Source organism: Sorex araneus, chromosome 1 (assembly GCF_027595985.1).
Source record: "Sorex araneus isolate mSorAra2 chromosome 1, mSorAra2.pri, whole genome shotgun sequence".
Classification (NCBI taxonomy): Eukaryota; Metazoa; Chordata; class Mammalia; order Eulipotyphla; family Soricidae; genus Sorex; species Sorex araneus.
In genome coordinates this window covers 406,446,311-406,468,513 of record NC_073302.1, presented here as the reverse complement: position 1 = coordinate 406,468,513, position 22,203 = coordinate 406,446,311, and the positions used below count along the sequence as shown (strand labels likewise).

The following is a 22,203-nucleotide window of genomic DNA, read 5'->3' as shown; positions in this document are numbered from 1 at the left end:
ACACAGTTACAAAGTGCTCATGATTCGGTTACAGTCATACAATGCCAGCTCCCATCCCTTCATCAGTGTACATTTCTCACCACCAATGTCCCCAGTTTTCCTATATCCAATCCCTCTCCTGTCACCCCAACTTGCTTCTATGGCAAACACTTTTCTTCTCTCTCTCTCTCCTCTCTCTGCCTCTGTCTCTGTCTCTTTCTTACTTTCTTACTCAGAGATTCCCTTGTGCTCTCAAGTCTGGTAATTTAAAATATGGCAGTAATTGTTAAATTACTAAACTTGTACATTTATTTTGATTTTTAATTGTTTTCCTATTTATACCTATTCATATCTGTCTGAACCCTTTCTCCTCTTTTTTTAGAATCCAACCCAAGTCGGAACAGCCCTTCAGGTTTTTCATAATCTTGGAACTTTGAAGGACACTATTGCCAGTCTCATGGATGGATACCGTACTGCATTAGAAGAAAATATCAACAGTGCATTAGACATCAAAGTTCTGACTCAGCCCTCCCAGTCAGTTGTGAGAGGTATGGCGGTAGCTTATATTTAGCATCTTTGCTTATTTATAACTGAGAAGTTATTTGGATAGTATATGAAATGTTCAAATTTCAAAGCAATCTAATGACTCAGTTTTAGTAGATAGAAAATGAGAGAAGAAATTATGTTTCAGAATTTATTTATAACTTTTTTGTCTAATCAGTGAGTTGCACAGGCCAATTGGTATATTCAGAATGTCTAGATAAAAATCTATGAACTGTGGCATCATTTAGTTCAAAGGAAACAGATGCAGGGGGAAAAAAATAAGAGACATTTTTCTTTCTAAAATTCTTATCCTCACATGTTCTTTTTGTTGAGGCAGGAAATATTTTGGAAGGAATTGCAGTCTTTCTGGGCTTTTCCTTGTGGTAATTCTGGTAGTTAGGAGCAATGATGGGTAACTGTGGAGATAGAAACTGTTAAAAAAACCTTTGGGATTGTTGTAACTCTAGGCAGTCTAGAGGAGACTACTAAAGAAAGAATTAATGGTGATGAAAGTCACTGTCACTCTCATCCCATTGTTCATCGATTTACTCGAGCGGACACCAGTAACGGCTCTATTCCTCACAGCCCTGAGATTTTAACAACCTCTCCTTACTTGTCTTTCCCAACGATTGGAGGGTCTTTCAGGGTCAGGGAAATGAGGCCTGTCATTACTGTTTTTGGCATATCGAATACACCACGGGGAGCTTTCCAGGCTCTGCCCGTGCGGGTGGGATACTCTTGGTAGCTTGCTGGACTCTCCAAGATGTGGCTGCGTGGTTCGGAAAGCGGCCTGGAGCATGGCAGCGTGATGAAGTAGCTGTCCTTTAAAAGCCCACAGCTCTTTGCCTACCAAGAAGTACCAACTAATGACATTCCACATACAAATGTAACATACTTCAGAGCGTGGGAAGATTATACAGTGTGTATATCCCACACTTAAGTAGTGCCATTTCTGCATTTCCCTCTGCATGGTCTTTCTCTTGTTAATATGAATGAACTGTACTTGATCTTAGCAAAAATCAAGTAGTCTTCTTTTGTGTTAGATCCTATTACTCAAGAGCATTGCTTTAGCAGGTCCCATTTGCCAGTGCCTCAATTTTTCTCTACATCTGTTTCTCATCACATTCAATTATGCAATTACATTTTCCTTTGCCTAAAGTCACATATCAATTTTAACTTCACTTTTCAGCTGTTACCCCATATTACGCATTCAGAATACAGAAAAAGTGCCCAAAGTGTTATCTATACTTATTGTCCCTAGTCTTTCTCTTTACACTTTTCTGTTATGAAGAACATTAATCATCATAGAGTTATCCTTAAAAACTAGATAATGCATATGCAATGAAAAACAGATTTCTTGACACAGAACTAGAATAATTATAACCACCAGTTATTACTTTTATATTTGTTATATAAACATTGCTTCAAATAACAGGCTATATAGAGTATATGTCACTCATACATAAATTGCACTAGATCAAAAGAAATAAAAGATTTTAGATCTCAAAAGGGATTTTTAAAGGTTAGCCCTCGCCTCTGAATAAGTATCCATTAAGACTATCCCAGAAGGAGAGATTTGAAAAGAAATTACCGAAGGAGATTTCACTCTCAGCTTTTCCTAGCAATTATTCTCAGACAGTTTGATCTAATGTTTAAATTTCCAGGAGCAGTTTAATCTCATTCCCTCTTGTATTGTCAAGAATGGGGGGGGGAAAATGAAAGCAATTATTCGAATGCTGTCAATTCTAATGTACTCTTTGATTGTTGAAAGGATAGTTTCAAAGCTTTATTATCATCTCTTGATGAGTAGATACTTTGATTTAATATAAAAACTTTAAGCATCCATTCTTTATTATTTTTAAATGAATAACAACTATTTTATTTTTCCAAAATGTTGTATTGGCAATATGAATATTAACTTTCTGATCCTGTGGGTTATATCGGATTATGTAGTGGAATGTCCTTGTTTATTGGAATTACACACTTAAGCATTTAAGTGGTAGTAGGACATAATGTCAGTAACTTAAATGATTTAGGGCAAAAAATTTATTGTACTTTCAAATTTTCTGTATGCTTAAGATTGTTTCAAAACTGGTATACATACATTTATACATATACATATGTATGAGACATTAGTGCAACTTTAAAGCAAAATGTTACTATGACGGATTTTTCAGTTTATAATTTAATAAGAAAAAGATACCTCTGTTGAAAACAAAGAAAGAATATGAATAGCCTGCTCATGGAAAAACATCCAGCAAATGTGAGAAAATATTCCACCTCTTTTAGAACAGTGTTTCTCAGTTGGGGGGCATGTAGTTCCCTGTGGACTCCCAGGATATTCCAGTGGGGCCACCAGTGAAAATCAAGTAAATGGGAGGTTATGGCATGAGATTTTCAGCTGGTAGGAGAGAGGGAACCACAGGAAGGAAACGAGGCCAGCAAGGGCCATTGTGGGTTGAGGAACCCTGTTCAAAAAAATAAGAATATACCCTAATATACTTTAAATTCTGGCACATAGATATCAGAATTTGTTTATTTGTTTTGGGGCCACACCCAGTGGTGCTCATGACTTAATCCTCAAGGGGCCATATGCCTTGGCAGGGTCGAACCCAGGTTGGCCTCATACAAGACAAAAACCTTAACGTCTGTATATTTTCTGGCCCTTGTATCAGAATTTTAATTGCTTTGTTAATTAAAAAGGGATAATGACCTTCAGTGGAGAAATAAATAAAAATATTTACAAATAGATTAATGCATAATACTTAACCGGGGGGGCAGGGCGGGGTGGGGTGGGAGGTTGACTGTGGTTCTTGGTGGTGGAATACAAGCACTGGTGGAGGGATGGGTGTTTGAGCATTATGTAACTGAGACTTAAGCCTTAAAGCTTTGTAACTTTCAACATGGTGATTCAATAAAAAAAAATAAATTAATTAAAAAAAAACAAAAAAAACAAGTTTAGCAATAAAAATTCGAAATAATCTTACATGAAAAAGTGAGTGGCAAAAAGATGCTATGGTACTATATTTAAAGTCAAAGCAGATAAGTTATGATGTATATTGTTTTTTAAAAAAGTACAAATATAAGTATAGGTGCTTTATATTAAGGGTACATTTTAAAGTTGGTGGGGATGGGGAACAAAATGCAGCCACAAAGGGAGGACTATACAGAGAACTTCCTATCATTCCATTTTAAATTTTATCATAAAATACTCTTTTTCCAGACATACTTTTTTAGAGCAGCTTAGGATTACAGCAAAACTGAGGAAGGCATAGTGTTTTCTCATATATCCCTCAGCTCGACACACGTATAAACTCTTCCCTCGTTACAACCTTCCCTACCGGGACAGCTCAGTTTTTACCAAGCATGTAAGAGCATCGAGTCCTTGGATCGTGCACAGTCCATAGCTTCCTTTGAGGGCACACTGTTGATGCTGTACTGTTATGTACATCTTGCGAGTGTGTAATGATATCTCCATCAATATAATAGCATGAAGACTGAAAATCCTCTGTGCTCTGCTTCTGCTTATTCATCTCACTCTCTTCACCTTGGCAAGAGCCGATCTTCCTGTTGTCTCATAGCAGTGCCTCTTCCAGAATGTCAGAGAGTGGGATTCATACCGAGTAGGACCTTTTCCAGACTGACTTCTTTTCCTTAGTAACATGCATTAAAGGTTGCTCCATGTCATTTTGTGGCATCCCCCTATTAAATAACATCTTGCTTATTTGTACGTTTTGGCACTTTTGATCAAAACTGACTATACAGGGCTATGTTCAGGTTTTGTGTTGATGTATTTTTAGCTCACTTGGGTAAATATCAGGGAGCATCATTGCTGTATTATTTTGTAAGGGTGCGCTTCGTTTTATAAGGAACTTCCATCTTCCAAAATTGTTACACCATTTTGCTTTCCACATTACTGACTGAGGAATCTTCTTGCTCCACATCCTCCCCAGCATTTGATGGTAGCAGGGTTTTAGATTTTGGCCCTTATGATAGCCGCATAGTGGTATCACATTGTTGCTCTGGTTTATATTTCTCTGATGCTGAATGATGATGAGCATTTTTGCCATTGCTTCTTCTTCACCCATCTGTATATCTTTCATGAGGGAAATGCCTGTTCAGGTCTTTGATCCATATTTTCATTTAGTTGTTGGTTTTCTTATTTTGAGTTTTGTGTATGCTGGATAACAATCCTTTCAGATATGTTTATTTCAAATCTTTTCCTCCATTCTGTGACTTGCCTTTAAACTATCTTGATCATTTCTTTGGTTCCAGATCAAAGCAGAAGTTGTTTGTTTGTTTTAGGGGCGTTTAGGCCACAACTGGCTTTGTTTAGGACTTGCTCCTGGCTTTGCGAAGAGGTATCTCTCCTGGGAATTCTCACGAACCCTCTGTGCCAGGAATCAAACCTGGATCAGTTTGGTTTAAGGCAAGAGCGTTTTCTTTTATATTGTCTCGCCAGCTCACCCAAGCAGAAGTTTTTTGTTTTAGTCAAGTCTCACTAGTTACATCTTTTAAGGATTTTGTTTTTTGTGGAGTACCTGAGTCTTTATAAGGTCATTTAAGTTTTCTACATGTTATCTTTTGGAAGTGTTATGCTTTTGTGCTTTACATTAAAGTTCTGATCAGTTTTGAGTTAATTTTACTGAAGAGTATATATTTCTAGCTAGAGTTATTTTATCTGCATATATATGTACAGTCATACAACACTTGCCCAATGCCTTTTCTATGTTTACTAGTATGATCATGTGACTTTTCCCTTTTAGCTGGCTGATAGGAAGATCATATTAACTGATTTTCAAATGTTAAACTGATCTTTTCTACTGGGATAAATCCCAGTTGGTTTTGGCAGAAAATTCCTATCATACATTGTTGGAGTTCATAATTTGATGTTTACTTCTGTGTTTTTGAGTGATCTTCGATCTGTGGTTGTTTCCATAAAATAAATGCCTTATTTTGGGAATAGTGTAATGCTAGACTTACAAAATAAATTAGACTGTATTTCTTTTGAATCTGTCCCCAAAAGACCTCATGGAGATTAGGCATAATTTCTTCCTTAAATGTTTGGTAGAATTCATCAGTTGACATTCAGGTTCTAACACTTTTGTTTCTCTTTGCCTTGGTTTCTTCAAAATAATAGGAACAGAAAATAATACCTGCTCGTATTTTTTCTGTTAGTTTTTCTGTTGTTAGTTTAGATAATAATGGATTGATGTTTTGATGTTTGTTGATTCTTTGTAATAAAACTTAGCTATGTAATGTGTCAGTACTTTTTTTTGTATTGTAATTTTTGTAAAAGTGATACATATCCTTTGCTGACTCCATTATTTTTTTTAATTAGTTTATTTTTAATTAGAGAGTCAACGTGAGGGTACAGTTACAGATCCATACATCTTTGTGCTCATGCTTCCCCCATACAAAGTTCGATAACCCATCCCTTCACCAGTGCCCATTCTCCACCACCCGTAAACCCAACATCCCTCCCCCCTCCCCAGTCCTGTCTCCCCCCACCCCACCCTGCCACTATGGCAGGGAATTCCCTTTTGTTCTCTCTCTCTGATTAGGTGTTGTGGTTTGCAATAAAGGTGTTGAGTGGCCATTGTGTTCAGTCTCTAGTCTGTATTCGGCCCGCCTCACCCTTCCCCCACATGACCTCCAACCACATTTTACTTGGTGGTCCCTTCCCTGAGTTACCCAGAATGAGAGACCAGCCTCCAAGCCATGGAAACAATCTCCTGGTACTTATTTCTACTATTCTTGGGCGTTAGTCTTATAGTCTATTATTCTATATTCCACAGATGAGTGCAATCTTTCTATGTCTGTCTCTTTCTGACTCATTTCACTTAGCATGATACTTTCCATGTTGATCCACTTATATGCAAACGTCATGACCTCATTTTTTCTAACCGCTGCATAGTATTCCATTGTATAGATGTACCAGAGTTTCTTCAACCAGTCATCTGTTCTAGGGCACTCGGGTTTTTTCCAGATTCTGGCTATTGTAAACAGTGCTGCGGTGAACATATAAGTACATATGTCACTTCGACTATACTTTTTGGCTTTTCTGGGATATATTCCCAGCAGTGGTATTGCTGGGTCAAATGGGAGCTCAACCTCTAGTTTTTTGAGAATCGTCCATACTGTTTTCCAAAAGGGCTGAACTAGCCGGCATTCCCACCAGCAGTGTAGAAGGGGCTGACTCCATTATTTATGTTACATAATTATTGTCTAATACCTGTATGCTTTTCCTTAAGCTTTTGCACAACAGTACAAATAATTTAAAAAATAATTAGAACTCAACTTCAAATGAATTTTTACATTTTTAAAACCCATGTTTTTTTTTAATTTTTTATTGATTACACTTTTGGTTAGAAAATCATAGCGTCTCATTGCTAAGGTTACTATATCTTTTTTTTTTTTTTTTTTTTTTTTGGGTCACACCCGGCGATGCACAGGGGTTACTCCTGGCTCTTCACTCAGGAATTACCCCTGGCGGTGCTTAGGGAACCATATGGGACGCTGGGATTAGAACCTGGGTTGGCCGCGTGCAAGGCAAACGCCCTACCCGCTGTGCTATCGCTCCAGCCCCACTATATCTTTTTTTCATAAATTTTGAATTATTGGAAAAATAAGTGTGAAGTAGCTTATAAGCACATACTATAGTTTTCTCGATTCTTGTCCTCTTTTAAAACAGGATAAACCAGTCACTTAGAAATTTACTGCTTTTTTAAAAAGTTGCGTTTGATTTAAAAATCATGATTTTTAAATCATGATTTAAAATCATGATTTTAATGATTTTAAAATCATGATTTTAAAATGAGTGGCTGGAGTGATAAGATAGTGGGTTGGGTGCTTGCCTTGCACGCTGCCAGCCTGGCTTCAATTCTTGGCACCCTGAGCTCTTGAGAGGAGTGACCCCTGAGTGCAGAGCCAGGAGTAACACAGAACCACTGGGTGTTGTCCCAAAGTAAAAATAAATAAAAATTAATATTAAAAAAAAAATTCTTGTTGTGGGGACCAAAAGGATAGTACAGGGATTTAGGCACTTGCCTTGCATGTGACCACCTCTGATGACCTCCACATATATGGTTCCCCAAGCATTATTACGAGTCATCCTGAGCACAGAGACAGGAGTAAACCTTGAACCTCTACCAGGTGTGGTCCCAAAGCCTTCCCTCACAAATCCATATTCAGTATTTTTCAGTTGTTTCCAAAAATATTCTTCATAACATTTCCCACTCAACTTGAATCCCACTCAGGGATTGCTTTTCTATTATCTTTTCTATTTACTGGTTTTTAATCCAAAGCAACCTCACTGTCTTTTGTCTTTTATGGCACTAACATGTTTGGAGAGCCTCACAAACTGAATTTGTCTGCATTTAGATGATTGTTTCTTCATGATTAGATAGAGTGAACAAACTGGTAAGATAATGTGCGTTTCTCATTGCATCATATCAGGAAGTACCAACATTATGTCAGTCTGTCTTGTTATTGCTGATGCGAAAATCACGTTTTTACAGTAGTTAGTGTAGGCCAGATTGTGTCTTGTAAAAGTATTCTGTTTGTAATTAGCAACTGATATGTGGCACATACTTAGATAATTATGTAAATAGCACTTCCTGTTCCACATAACACTCACCCAGTTTTAGTATCCACTGCTAAGCTTTCCTTAGATATAAGTGGTTGTAAGCTGATGATAATTTTCTAATTCTGTCATTCATTTTGCATTTATTTACAGACTCTCTGTATACAGCAGTTTCTAATATTTGAGTTTTCACTATGAACTTAGGAATGATTTTTAATCACTATTTTAGAATTCATTTATCATATGGTCCAATATTCCCAGATGTATTCTGTAAAGCCCTGCATGCTTTAACAAATTCAATTTGTCTTTTGAAACTTCTTTGCTCTCTGGCTCTCAGATTCACCTTCTATTTCTATTGCTTGAGATATGTGCTCACTTTTTTTTCTTCAGTGACCCCTGTTCTCTTTTAATGGGAACAGGACATATAAATAAAAATTTGGCTACAAGATTTGCTCATTTCTATCTAGGACAGTGTTTCTGCACCTTTTCCCAATCGGTGCTCCCTTCCAGCCTTGAGTCCTTCCTTTTGGCCCCTAGACACAGGAAACCACGTGATCCCCAGGTGAGAAACTCTGATCTAGGAATCTTTCTGCCCTTTCACGGGAGAGGTTGTCAGAAACTTCTGTTCTCATTATGTCTTGGTGTTTTTATTATGTTTATGGTGAGAAGCTTCATTTGTTCTATTTTAAAGTATATCAAAACTAGTTTTATATTTATAGCATTGTTCCCACATCCAGAAACAAATCTCATGGATTTGTTGATACTAGAATAGTCTGATACATCTTTGTAATTCTTTTTTCTCTAAAGAATGTCTCATTCAAGGGGCTGGAGTGATAGAACAGCGGGTAGGGCGTTTGCCTTGCACGTGGCCGACCTGGGTTCAGTACCCATAATGGTCCCCTGGGCACCACCAGGGATAATTTCTGAGTACAAAAGCCAGGAGTAACCCCTGTGCATCTCCAGGTGTGACCCAAAAAGCAAAAAAAAAAACAAAAAAAAAAACCAAGAACATCTCATTCAAGATAGGGGTCATGCATTAAAATTACTCAAAATATGTCCATTTTGTTCTTTGGCATTCATTTTTTTTGTTTATTTATAGTCATCAAGAAAATTACTTGGATTGTGAATGTATTATCGTCTGATATACAATAACTTTTGTGTCTGATTTTTTTTTTTTTTTTTTTTTTTTGCTTTTTTTGGGTCACGCCCGGTGATGCACAGGGGTTATTCCTGGCTCTGCACTCAGGAATTACTCCTGGCGGTGCTCAGGGGACCATATGGGATGCTGGGATTTGAACCCGGGTCGGCCGCGTGCAAGGCAAACGCCCCACCCACTGTGCTATCACTCCAGCCCCTGTGTCTAATTTTTGTATTCAAATTTTTTAGGTCTTTTAATATTTTGAAGTTAAAAACTCTGCATTTTTTTACTGTCCTACCTGCTTCATCATTCTGGCACAATTTTATTTTTGTATTACAATAAATGGTTAAAGATAAAAATCCTTGATTTTTGTTTGTTTGTTTGTATGTACTTTCCATAGTAGAATATCTTGTGTATTTTAGGAATCTTAGTTTTTCTTTTCTTTGTTACTTTATGAATAGGGGGACCTGGTCGATCTACCATGCCAACTCCAGGAAACACTGCAGCTTTTCGTGCTTCTCTCTGGACCAATATGGAAAAACTTATGGATTATATATGCACTGTTTGTGGACAGGTAAATAGTTCAGAGAGTGAAAATAATATTAAATATGAATTCATTTTAGAACAAAGAAAAATATATAATTAAAAGGGAATTAAGTTTTGGTTCTTCTGTGTTGTATTACCTTAGACAGGTAATTGAAACATCTCTGCTTATTCAGATTACATCTGTTAGCTGATTGTACTGTACAGACTTTAGCAAAATGCTATTTCCCCTTTTTGGAAACTTCTAGTGCCAAAGGTTTATACATATGTCCTTTCAAAGTACCCGATAGTAACATTTTCTGTCCTCATGTCCACTTTAGGTTCAGCACCTACAAAAAATATTAGCCAAGAAGAGAGATCCTGTTTCTCACATTTGTTTCATTGAAGAAATAGTTAAGGTATGTTTAACTAAAAATGTTACTATGAATTGAAATGTGCAGGATGATATGAGAAAGTGCTGTGTTCCTATCTTACAGGGGAGGTGCATGTGTAATCAGTCTAAGTCAGTGTATATTTAGGGAGCCATACATTTTCCTTGTAACAAATGTATAGTCACATTTGTTGTGTAGATGATATCAGTTTTTTTATAGTCTAATTTCTGAAATGTGTAAACCAGTGCCTCTTTTCTGTCATATATATACTTACATTAAAAAATTTTTTTTAATGTTCTGTTAGAGATTAAATTTTCTATCAGGAGAATTTTGGCCAATAAAGAATTTAATTAATGTAATTACATATATTTAAAATAGTATTAAAATTTTTATTATTATCATATAAAATCTTTAAGGTAGTATGGTCTGTTCAGTTGTTAGTTTTCTTTTTTTCTTTTTTTTTTTTTCGCTTTTTGGGTCACACTCAACAATGCTCAGTGGTTACTCTAGCTTTGTACTCAGGAATTACTCCTGGCGGTGCCTGGGGGACCTTATTACCGGGCATCAAACTTGAGTCTGTTGCATGCAAGGCAAACGCCCTACCCTCTGTGCTATCACTGCAGTCCCCTCAGTTGTTAGTTTTCTTTTTTTTTTTTTTTTTTGGTTTCTTTGTCACACCCAGCGATGCACAGGGATTGCTCTTGGCTCATGCACTCAGGAATCACTCCTGGCGGTGCTCGGGGGACCATATGGGATGCTGGGAATCGAACCCGGTCGGCTGCGTGCAAGGCAAACACCCTGCCTACTGTGCTATCACTCCAGCCCCAGTTGTTAGTTTTCTAGGTGCATTGCTGTATTTTCCATATTTAGAGTATTCTGTATTTCCTTTCTCCCACTCATCAAGCTGCTGTGCTTGTGGACCACGAGAATGCCTTTCTTGTACTGGGGTACCTGACTCAGCATTTTCTTTATTCATTGTGATTATGTTTCTATATGACTAGTTGAATTAGTTACTTTACTCATTAAATGCTAATACTTTGTGCTCCAAAGAAAAACTTATTGTAACTTTATCAGTGTCATGGTACAGTTTTCTTTATAAATTCGACATTTTAAATATTTTATGTACTGTGTTAGGTATCTCCAAGACCATCACAAAGTATAGTTGCTTATAATTGTTGCTATGATTTAGCAAAGCAATTGTGCATATAATTCTCATAATTTATAAATGGTTTAGATACAGCAGATACTTTTATCAAAGCCTTTTTATTGCCTTTAGAGTTTCACCTTTTTCAGAATGTCATATCATTTGAATCATACACAAGGTAGCTTTTCCAGACTAATTTCTTTCACACAGCAATAGACATTTAAGGTTCCTTCATGTCTCTCTATGATTTGATACCTCATTTCTTTTTTTCACTGATTGATACTTCATTGTATGGAAATACTTCCTTTGTTCTTCATTTGCTATTGAAGGACATTTGCTGCCTCTTAGTTTTGGCAATTACTAATACAACTGACATAAATATTTGCATGCTGATTTTGTGTGTACATAATATTTCTGCATTTGAGTAGAAATACCAAAGAGTACAGCAGTAGATTTGATTGGACTACATTTAGCATTGCGAAAACCTGTCAGTATTTTGTATTTTATCACTTTTATTAGGTGTGTAAAAGTACCTATCTTAATTTCAGTATTTTGTATTTTACCACTTTTATTAGGTGTGTAAAAGTACCTTTTTTTTTTTTAAGGACATTTTCATATTTTATTTTGAAGTTTTCCAACACAGTAAATATTGAAAAGTACCTATCTTAATTTTGTATTTCCCTGTACATTTAAAAAATGTTTATGAAAAAAATATTACTTAAGGTTTCAGACTGTATGGAAATGAACTGTCCTGTCTATTATTCTCATTATTTTATATATTTATTTGTTTTAGTCAGTGCAGTCTAAGGTATCTTTAAGTTTTCTAAAATAATTTTATTTATGTAGTTCTTAGCATTTGGAAAGCCAAATCACAAAGTTCTCTTTTCTGAACACCAATTCAAGTAGCGTCAAAGATAGGATAGTATAGTGATTTAGAACTGAGGGTTTAAGGAGAAAGCTTAAAGAGTTGGAATGCATGCCGTGCATGTGCAAAGCCCTCAGTTCTGTCCCCAGCACCATATGACCCTCCAGGAGCATGACTGGGTTGCTTTGGAAACCCTCAGCATCGCTGGGCTGGGCAGCCTCTCATCACTAGCATTGAACCATCCAGCCTAACTGGCTGAGTATTGCTGGAGCAGCCCCTGGATTCTAAGCATTCCTTGGGGGTGAGAAGGGAAAACACTTTAAAAAAGGAGAAGACAAAGACGAGCTATGTATTTTGAGCCTTGTTATCAGAGGTAGCTAAGCTTTATTTCTACTGGTTATGTTTTCTTGTCTAGATCCTGTAATCTCTACAAACGGGGGTAGAAGTACTATTTATAGAAAATGAGATCATCTGAATTCAGAGATGGGATCAATAGTTTGCTACCATAATTATTTCAGTCATTTTTCAAATCATTAAACCTTTATATAGAGGATCACAAACTTACCCTGTGCTGGGTAATAAAACACCTTGTCATGTGAGAAATTCAGATTAACAGTTATATTGTATGCATGTTCATTGATTCATGCTGTTTCAGAAATCTAATTAATTTCAGAAAATATTAGAAATTTAATTTAATTAAGAGGTTATGCTTGCTTGAATAATTCACTGTCAAGATTGACTATGTGTCCTGACTGTATTCGTAATTTACTAAAGAATCATGTACTTAAAACATTTGTCAATTTTGTGGCTATAAAAATAGAATGGTTTCGGTAGTTCTGGTTATCATGAGAATTCTTAAATCATCTGTATCCTTTTATTAAGCAAAAAAAGAATTTATTTTAAAAACATTTAGTTTCAAACATAATATCACCAAATCTGCTTTAGTGTATATTAAGTTATTTGATTCTAGGTGACAGATAGAACTGTGCACATTAGTATGCAGAATATGATCTTTGGAACATTCAAGAAGAGGAAGAAAAGACTTGTGCTTAAGCTCATGTTCTCCCTTGAACCCGTATCTCACTTGTCTGTCCGTATGTTTCTATTCTTGAATATTTCCACTCCGGAGAAGACTGTGTTCTCTCCTAAGTACACAATTCTCCCTTTCATTTCCCTCACATCTTTATAAATAAGTTTCAATAAAAATTTCTAAAAAATAAATGAAAGAATCAGATGATGATAGTTTTTGCAGTGTCTTATTAGTTCAGATATTTTATTACTTAAGATATCCATCATACAAAAAGTATACAAAGTCTAAATAGGTCAAAATGAGTTTGTTTTGAATAAAACTGTACAATATAAACAAATCTTCTGAATAAAGTTTATATGTAGTGAAAGTGTTCTTTTATTAAGATAGCAAGTTTTGCTATGTTTACTAAATGTTCTTACTAACTTCTCACTTATTTTCAGTTCTTCCTACACTTCTAAGACTGATTTGTACCTATTAGTCATATAAGGTTTTATGAAATAAATGTGGAATATTGTTTTTTTCTTTGTACTTATTTTGTAGTAAACTTGAAAAAATAAATCATACCTTTTAAAATTAGGATTTAGGGTCAAAACTTTAACTTTGGTTTCTTTTAAAGCCAGTTAAAAGTTCTAGTAGCACTGTAATCATTAGTGCGTATAAAACACTTTGTTTGAAAGCAAGTATAGCCAATTATTAATGAATTATTAAGAATCTGTTTTATAGAAAACATATTGTAGATTTTCATCTTTGGAATTTAGACAATTCGGCACTATGTGGGAATATAGATATAGTACTTTCATTTTCTGAGCCAGCAATTTTTATCATCAAACAGAATTTTAGAATTGTGTGTAGGATGTTTCAGGCTAAATTTGGAATGTGTTTAGCATTTTGAGCAGCTATACTACTAATGAGAATTTATACCATTAAAATAAATATATTTTCTTTTACCCGTTTAGACATATCATGTGCTTAGTATCAGAAAAATTTTAGGGCACCCAAATATGAAATGCCTCGCGGTACAAAATAGTATTCAATTTTTGTTTATCTATGGCTTCTCTATTTGATGGAAATTAATTAGCCATGACCTATTAAATTATTTCAGATGTCAGTAGATCCTTTTACCGGAATAGATGAAAGATTGCTGCTTCACCAGTCTGTAGATCACATTCTTAATGACCTTTTAGTTTACTAAAGTCCAAATTATAAACTAATTAGAGTAGCATCATTTTATTTTATTTTTTGCTACACTGGATGGTGTTCAAGCCTTACTCCTGGCTCTCTGCTTAGGAATCTCTCCTAGTGGGCTTGGGAGATAGTATTGATTGCCAGGAATCAAACTTAGGTTAACCATGTGCAAGGCAAGTATCCTATCTGCGGTACTATCACTTTCACCTGTAAAATAGCATAATTTTAAAGAAATAATTTTTTCCTTTTTCTTTTCATTTTAGAATAGCATAATTTTAATACACTGTTGACCTATAAAATATAGAAGAATCTCTGAGGAACATATGTACACATCCAGATTTAAATATGGATCTATATAGTTGAAACTGTGGTTGAGATTTGTGTAAACTTTATGAAATTGTCTGTGTTGCGTTTACTCAGGCATCAGATGTCCACCTCAAAGATGAGATCATTACACTAGGATTTGGAGCTTTATCAAGATGAAATAATTTTCAGATAGTCTTAACATTAGGTGGAGATCTGTGAGCATGTCTAACATGGTTTTCAGTTATTAAAAATCTCTTACCCCACAGCAAACACACTCAATTTCTCTGTAGAGCAGTTCTAGTTTTAACCTTCAGAGTTCTCTGCGTATTAAGGTCAGCCAAATATGAGCTCACAGTAAAAAATCATCTATTCTATAAATAACTGAAAAACTATTTTGTGAGTCAACAGGAAAAATCAAGGTAAATCAAAACAGATTTTATACTCCTAAAAAATTTTTAAGTGACATTCAGATGTCAGAATTATCTGTTAAAGAATCTAAACTCTAATGTAAATTATTTCATGCCCAGTAAGGCATGTGTAGGAAACTGGGGACATTGGTGGAGGGAAAGTCACACTGGTGGTAGGATTGGTGTTGGAACATTGTGTACCTGAAACAACTGTTATAAGGAACTTTATAAGTCACGGTGTTTATAGCTCCAGACATTAAAAAAAAATAACAGTATATTAAAAAAAAAACATGGAATAAAAATGGAAACAAATGACTGTTAAAAAAAATTAACCAGTTAGGACCAGAGATAGTATAGGAGATAAGAGACTTGCCTTACATGTGACTGATTGTGGTTTGATTCCTGGCACCACATGGTCCCTCCAGCATCACTAAATGCAGCTCTGGGCACCACTCTGTGACCTGGTTAACCTGGGCACCAAGGGCCCACATCCTCAGGCTCATACTGAAACACCATGAAACACCAGACCCACTGGCTGAGAGGTGCTGGGAGCCTCCACCACCACACCCCAAAAATTGCAGGTTATATATCTATATATCTATATATATAGGTATAGATATATATATAACCGGCACATATATAGATATAGATATATCTCATAGAACCTTTAAATTACTGAAATTTAAAGTTATCAGATAGGTTAAACTTCATTGTATAACACCAAAAAGTGAATTATGAAAATACAGGGGTAGTGAAAATCTGAGGCAAAAAAGTTACAGAAGGTTGACTACAAATAAGAAAAACCCTATGACCTTTTCAAAAGCCTGCAGGAAAAGCATTTTATAGAATCCAACATCTAATCCTGACCACTTGTTGCATTGTGAACGTGGAATGCATGAAATTGAAATTCACATTGAGGGGTCAAAAGATATCACTAGAAACTATAGAAACTATATAAATAATATGTGTAGACAAAAATCAAATGCATTACTTATTGAGGGAATGTAAATCAAAGCTCCAATCAGTTCTATTCTAACACCAGTTGAATTGCCATATTCACAATCACTATTAATGGCTAGTAGTGGTAAAAGAAGATGTAGAGAAACTTACACACGCATATAATGCTGGTAGAAGTATCAAACAGCACTGTCAATTAGGAAATCATATTGGCAATTTCTTAAGTATACACTTAGCATAAGAAAGAACAATTTCATTCTTATATATTTACCCAAAAGAAAGGAAAATCTATGTCTATACAAAGGTGTATATAAATGATTTTAGCAGCATTATTTGTAATAGCCAAACATGAAAATAATCTAAATGTACATCATTATGTATATACAATAGAATATTACTCGAGTAAAAGGGAGCAAAGTATTACATCTCAAATTACCTGGATGGACTTTAGAAACACTTATATGAGAATGACCAAACTCTAAATAGTACAGATTGTCTGGTATTGTTTATATGAGATATCTGTAGAAGTAAAAACTACAAAACTAGAAGACAAAATGATTATAAGTTAACCACAAATGAATAAAGAGACAGCATTTTTTGGTGAAGGAATTGGCTTAAGACTGGATTGAGGTCATGATGCACAAGTATATGAAATTGCTACAAGTCATATCTGATAAGGATTGATAATGAAAATTTATACAATTTATAGACTACTACATATGTATATAAGGTTACAATATTATGAATTGTTATATCTCAAAGAGAAACAACATAATAAAGAATAACAGAAAGAATCAGTGTCTTTGAAGATATTTATTGCCTAGAGATAAGATTGAAGATCTTGTGCTAGAAAGTAAGGAAATGCTCCAAAATAAATCTATAAAACTAAAAAGGACTCTATTAATTTTAACCTTTGAATGTCATAAAAATTCAGAGATCTGTGTGTCAAGCTCAACAGACAAGTGGACTGACAAATGAAAAGGAAAAGCTCTTCCTTACAGTGATCTTCAGCTAATAAATACAGAAAAACAGTTGGATTAAATGGCAACTGTTTTGCAGCTATCAGTAAAATTCGATTCGGGCCATAAACAGTAAATTTTAAGTCTGGGAGAGGGAGAGTTTGATGAAGCAGGATAGTTCACATGATGTAAGTATCTTCTCAGTAATTACCTCTTAATATCAAAAAGAAATCTAGTAAATTATATTGTGGAAAAGTCAAGACAAAACTTAACTACATAATCAACATTGGCACCACCAGAACCCAATGAATAGATTTGATATCCTGAGAGCATATCATTTATATTGTATATAGCAGCCAAAAATTGAATAATTTGAACTTAATTAGTCAAAACTTTTAATCCTATAGGTTGTACAGCATATAAAGTAGATTTTATTGTTTTAGATATTAGTGACAAAGTGACATAAAGATTTTTAGGATATGTGAAAGCTAAGTGTGACTTGCTTATGCTAATCTACATACTATACCCCTCCAATGCTGTTAAGAACACTGTATAATTGATGAATTTGTAATATGAAATGTGTTATACACAGGTGTAGTAAGATTCAAAACTCTGGCTTAACTATACTATGACTGTTTGAAGGATGTATAGCTAGATTATTTGTCTCTGTGCCTGAGAAAAGATGGCAAGGGAACAGAAATTATTATGATAAAATGTCAGTTTTATCAGGCCAGGAGATAGTGGTGGTTAGACTGTATGTCTAGCATGTGCACTGTGGGGCCACATGGTACCCTGAAAACTGCTGGGTTGTCCAGGTTATTCCCCAATAGAGCAGGACCCAAGCAACTCTACATCCTTTCATTGAATCACTGGCTTGCTGAGCAAGGAATCACCAGCAGGGCCCCTGGGCCTTCTGAGTACACTTGGGAGCCCCGGTACCCCAGCCCCCAAACATCAGTGTTAATAAATGGTGAATCTAGGTGAACAGACGGTTAGTTGTTTGAGGTTCTCATAACTTCTCTATAAGTTTAAAAATCTTTCAAAATTAAACTCTAAAAAAGATGTTACAAAAAACTTAATGCAAACTAATTTTACTTTAATATTTTATTGAAGTAATAGACATTACTGGTGCCTGCTCGAGCAAGTAGATGAGCAACTGGATGACAGTGATACAGTGATACAGTGATTGAAGTGATATATTTATTAATTAAATATTTATTTTTATTTAATAAAGCTTTGTGCATTATTGAAAAGCAACAAGCATCTTTTTAAAATTTTTAATTAATTTTTTTATTAAATCATCATTTGATACCGTTACAAAGCATTCTTGAAGGAGTTTCAGTATACAGTGTCCCAACACCCATCCCTCCACCATTTCCCACCACCAATATCCCTTGTATCCTTTCTGCCATTCCCTACCCAGCCTGCCACCGTGGCAGGCACTTTTTTTTTCTCTCTCCGTCTCTCTGTCTCTGTCTCCTCTCTATCTCTGTCTCTGTCTCTGTTTCTCTCTCTCTCGCACATACACACGCACACACACACACATACACACACCTTTTAGGCATTATTGTTAGTAATACAGATACTGAGAGGCCATAAGCAACATGCATCTTTATGGTGATATCCCTCCACTTCCTCCCCCCTTCCCTCCTTGGTATCCTCTAGTTGGTCTTGTAATTCATAAATACATTTCTGTTTTATGTAGTTCATATCTTTATTTTCCCTCCCAGATGAGTGAAATCTTGCCATATTGACCTTTCTCTGTCAAACTCTTGGTCCTTCCATATTGCTGTATAACACATATACCACAATATGCCACACCTTCTGATCCTTACATTCATTGTTAGGTACTTTTATCTTGTTTCCAGTTAATGAATTTTAAATTATAAGAGGAAATGGGCACATTTTAGAAAAATATAACTTTCAAAAACTGTCAGGTAAAATCAGAAGCTATGCATAGTCCTGTAACCTTAACCTTCACATGGATTGCATTCTCTAGTTGAAAATCTTTCTACCAAGAAACCTGTAGCCCCAGATGGTTTTTCAAGCCAGTTCTATCAGAATTTCAAAGACAGATCATTGCATATTTATAGAGAGAAGAAACTACTCCCCCACTGATTCTTACACTAACATGATCTTTATACCAGAGCCAGTAAGGAAAGACTGAGGTTAAGGTGCTTATCTAGCAAGCAACCAATCTCAAGTCTATCCTCAACACCACATGGTACCCTAAGCATGGCTGGGGCGACCCTTGAACACGGTGCTGAGAGGAACCCTGAGCATCAAGGGGTGTGACTCCCCACCTGCAAGTAGAGATTACAGAGAAAGAAAACTGTAACCCAGTCATTCTCAGAGATATATATTGAAAATCTTAAGGTATATTGAGCATACATAAAAATGACATATCTCTCCAGAAGATGCAGAGAACATTTGGCGAAATTTGTCACAATTGAAAGCTCAAGGAAGGACAAAGTAAAAGAAAATCAACCAGCGTATCTGCCTCTACACCAGCAACTTAAGGGCCCAGGGATGACTTACTGGCAAATAGCTGCCTTGCAAGTATGGGGACACCTGTAAGATCTCGGTCCCACCCCATACGCACCTAGCGTGATCCCCGCAGCATTGCTGTTTGAGATCCCTAATATCACACCAAAGTGCAGTGTCCTAACAAATACAACTAGTCTGTAGCACTGCAGCCAAGTGTGGGATCTGCTGTAACACTGTGAACAAGTGTGCAAACGCCACAGTCAGGAGTGTGCGACTTACTGTTACTGCAGCAGTAACGATAAGGGAAAGGAAGGGGAATAAGTAAAATAAAAGTTTTAGAGGCTTGCTAGCAAGATGTAAGACAAAGGATCTACCAAAACAAGGGACTTTTTAAAAACATGTTCACATTGGTGTATAATATCAGTGGCTCACACTTGAATGTGACTAATTAATACAAAGTGCTGAGCTGGCATCAAATGTGTTAAATTAACAAAAAAAAAAGATATCGCATAGAGCTCAATAGCGATTATTAATTATAACAACAATAAGATGTAAAAAAAAAAAACCACTGTTGCTTTTACAATCAGGAGAAAGGGCAAATGTCTGTCTGCTGCCTTTCAGCATTGTCCTATAAGCTGACCCAGTACAAAGCCTCACCTTCCTCTGGCCTCTTTTGCCTTAAATTTGCTCTAATTCTTATTATCCTTTTTTTTATTTCAAGGAAATGCATACATAAAACTTTAAATGAGCATTTGACATATTAAAGCAGTTGATAACTGAAACCAAAATGAAAATATTTTCCAAATGGTAATGGAATGTTTTGCTAGGCACTGAAATAAAAGTTGAACAAAGTAGCATAGTTCTTGCCTTCAGTATGCTGCTTTTCCAACTGGTTTCCTTTCTCAGTGAAAGAGAGGTTTCCTCTCAGGAACCCTTCACAAGAACTTATTGGTTATGGTAGCACTGCAGCACTGTTGTCCCACTGTTCATCAATTTGCTTGAGCGGGCACCAGTAACATCTCCATTGTGAGACTTGTTACTGTTTTTGGCATATCGAATACACCACAGGTAGCTTGCCAGACTCTGCCATGCGGGCAGGTTACTCTCGGTAGTTTGCCGGGCTCTCTGAGAGGGACAGAGGAATCGAACCTGGGTTGGCTGCGTGCAAGGCAAATGCCCTACCCACTGTGCTATCGCTCCAGTCCATGATTATGGTATTTTCTGAAAATACTAACAAAATTTTAAGACATTTTGATGGTAATTGCTAGTGTTTGATATAGGAAAGACCTAAAAAATTAAAAAAATACTTCCATAGTATCTTTGTCCTTGTTGTATAAAAATGATAATTATATTTTAGAGAAGTGGGCTGTCAGTGTAGGAGACTTTTCTTATGCATCTTTAACATTCTCTGGCATTTTATGTTATAAATTTGCCAGTATTTAAATTTTTTCTTTACTGAAGTAATATTGTGTATAAACATTTCTGATATGTAAAATTATAAATAATTGTATATACTACATAGAGTTTGCCACTGAAAGTCCAGCTAGATCTTTCTAAAACTTAAGTGCAATTAAAAGACATTAGTAATTCTCTTAAATAATAATGCAGCAGTACTTTTCTGTAGCCCTCTATTTTGTTATAAGAAGAGAACTAATTTGGAACTGGGCTGCTTATTCAAGTAGCAATATAATGCTAAGATGAAATGTAGTTATTTTCTTCTTAGTAATGCAGTAACTTAAGATTTGACATATGGTATTTCTATTTTTAATTTTTTGTGGCACCTCCATATAGTTTTCATAGCGGCTGCACCATTTTCTATTCCCATCAGCAGTATACAGGGATTCCAGTTTCTCCACAGCCTCACACAACAGTTGTTATTTCCTTTGTTTTTGATAGTAGTCTTCCTAATGAGTGTGAGGTGATACCACATTGTGGTTTCAATTTGCATTTTATCATGTTTGGCTGTTGTTCATCTTTTCATATGCTTGTTGGCCATTTGAATATCTTCTTTGGAGAACATTTTAAGTGCTTTCCATATCTTGGAATCTACTTACTTGGGTTGTGTTGGTGTTGAGTTCTTGGTCTCTTCTGACACTAACCCCTTATCACATTAATGGCTTCTAAGTATCTCTCCCACTCTCTGGGTTTCCTTTTTACTCAGTTCTTTTCTCTGTCACATAGAATTTTGATGCAATCCCACTCTCTCTCTCCTTTTTTTTTTCTTCTGTTGCCTTGTACCAAATCCATGAAATCTGTACCAAATCCAGATCCAGTGTCATGAAAACACACTCCCCTCTTCCCCAGAGGAGTTTCATCTTTTTTAAAAAAATACTATTTTTATTTTCAGTTTTGTTTTGCTATTGAATCACCACGAGTTACAGAGTTACAGAGTCAATCATGATTGAGTTTCAGGCTTCACTGGTGTCCACTTTCCTCCACCAATGCCCCCAGTTTTTCTCCTACCCCCACCCCCAGCCTGCCTCTGTGACAGACACTGTTCTCTTTTTCTCTATTCCTTCTCTGCCTTTTTTATTTATTTATTTATTTATTTATTTTATTGAATCACCATGTGGAAAATTACAATGCTTTCAGGCTTAAGTCTTAGTCATACAATGCTGAAACAACCATCCCTTCACCAGTGCCCATATCCCACCACCGGGGGAAAAAAAAAAACCCACAGTACGCCTCCCATCCAAATTGTCAG

The 22,203-nt window shown here is 35.8% G+C and overlaps 1 protein-coding gene across 1 annotated transcript in view; it reads left to right on the top strand.

Moving 5' to 3' along the window:
* The window catches only part of COG5 (component of oligomeric golgi complex 5), a 230,955-nt gene that overhangs the window by 129,838 nt on the left and 78,914 nt on the right, over positions 1-22,203 (top strand). The window contains exons 8-10 of the mRNA XM_004602261.3: positions 362-527; positions 9,707-9,819; positions 10,109-10,186. Coding sequence (XP_004602318.2) covers positions 362-527; positions 9,707-9,819; positions 10,109-10,186 — 357 coding nt within the window. The remainder of the gene's footprint in view (positions 1-361; positions 528-9,706; positions 9,820-10,108; positions 10,187-22,203) is intronic.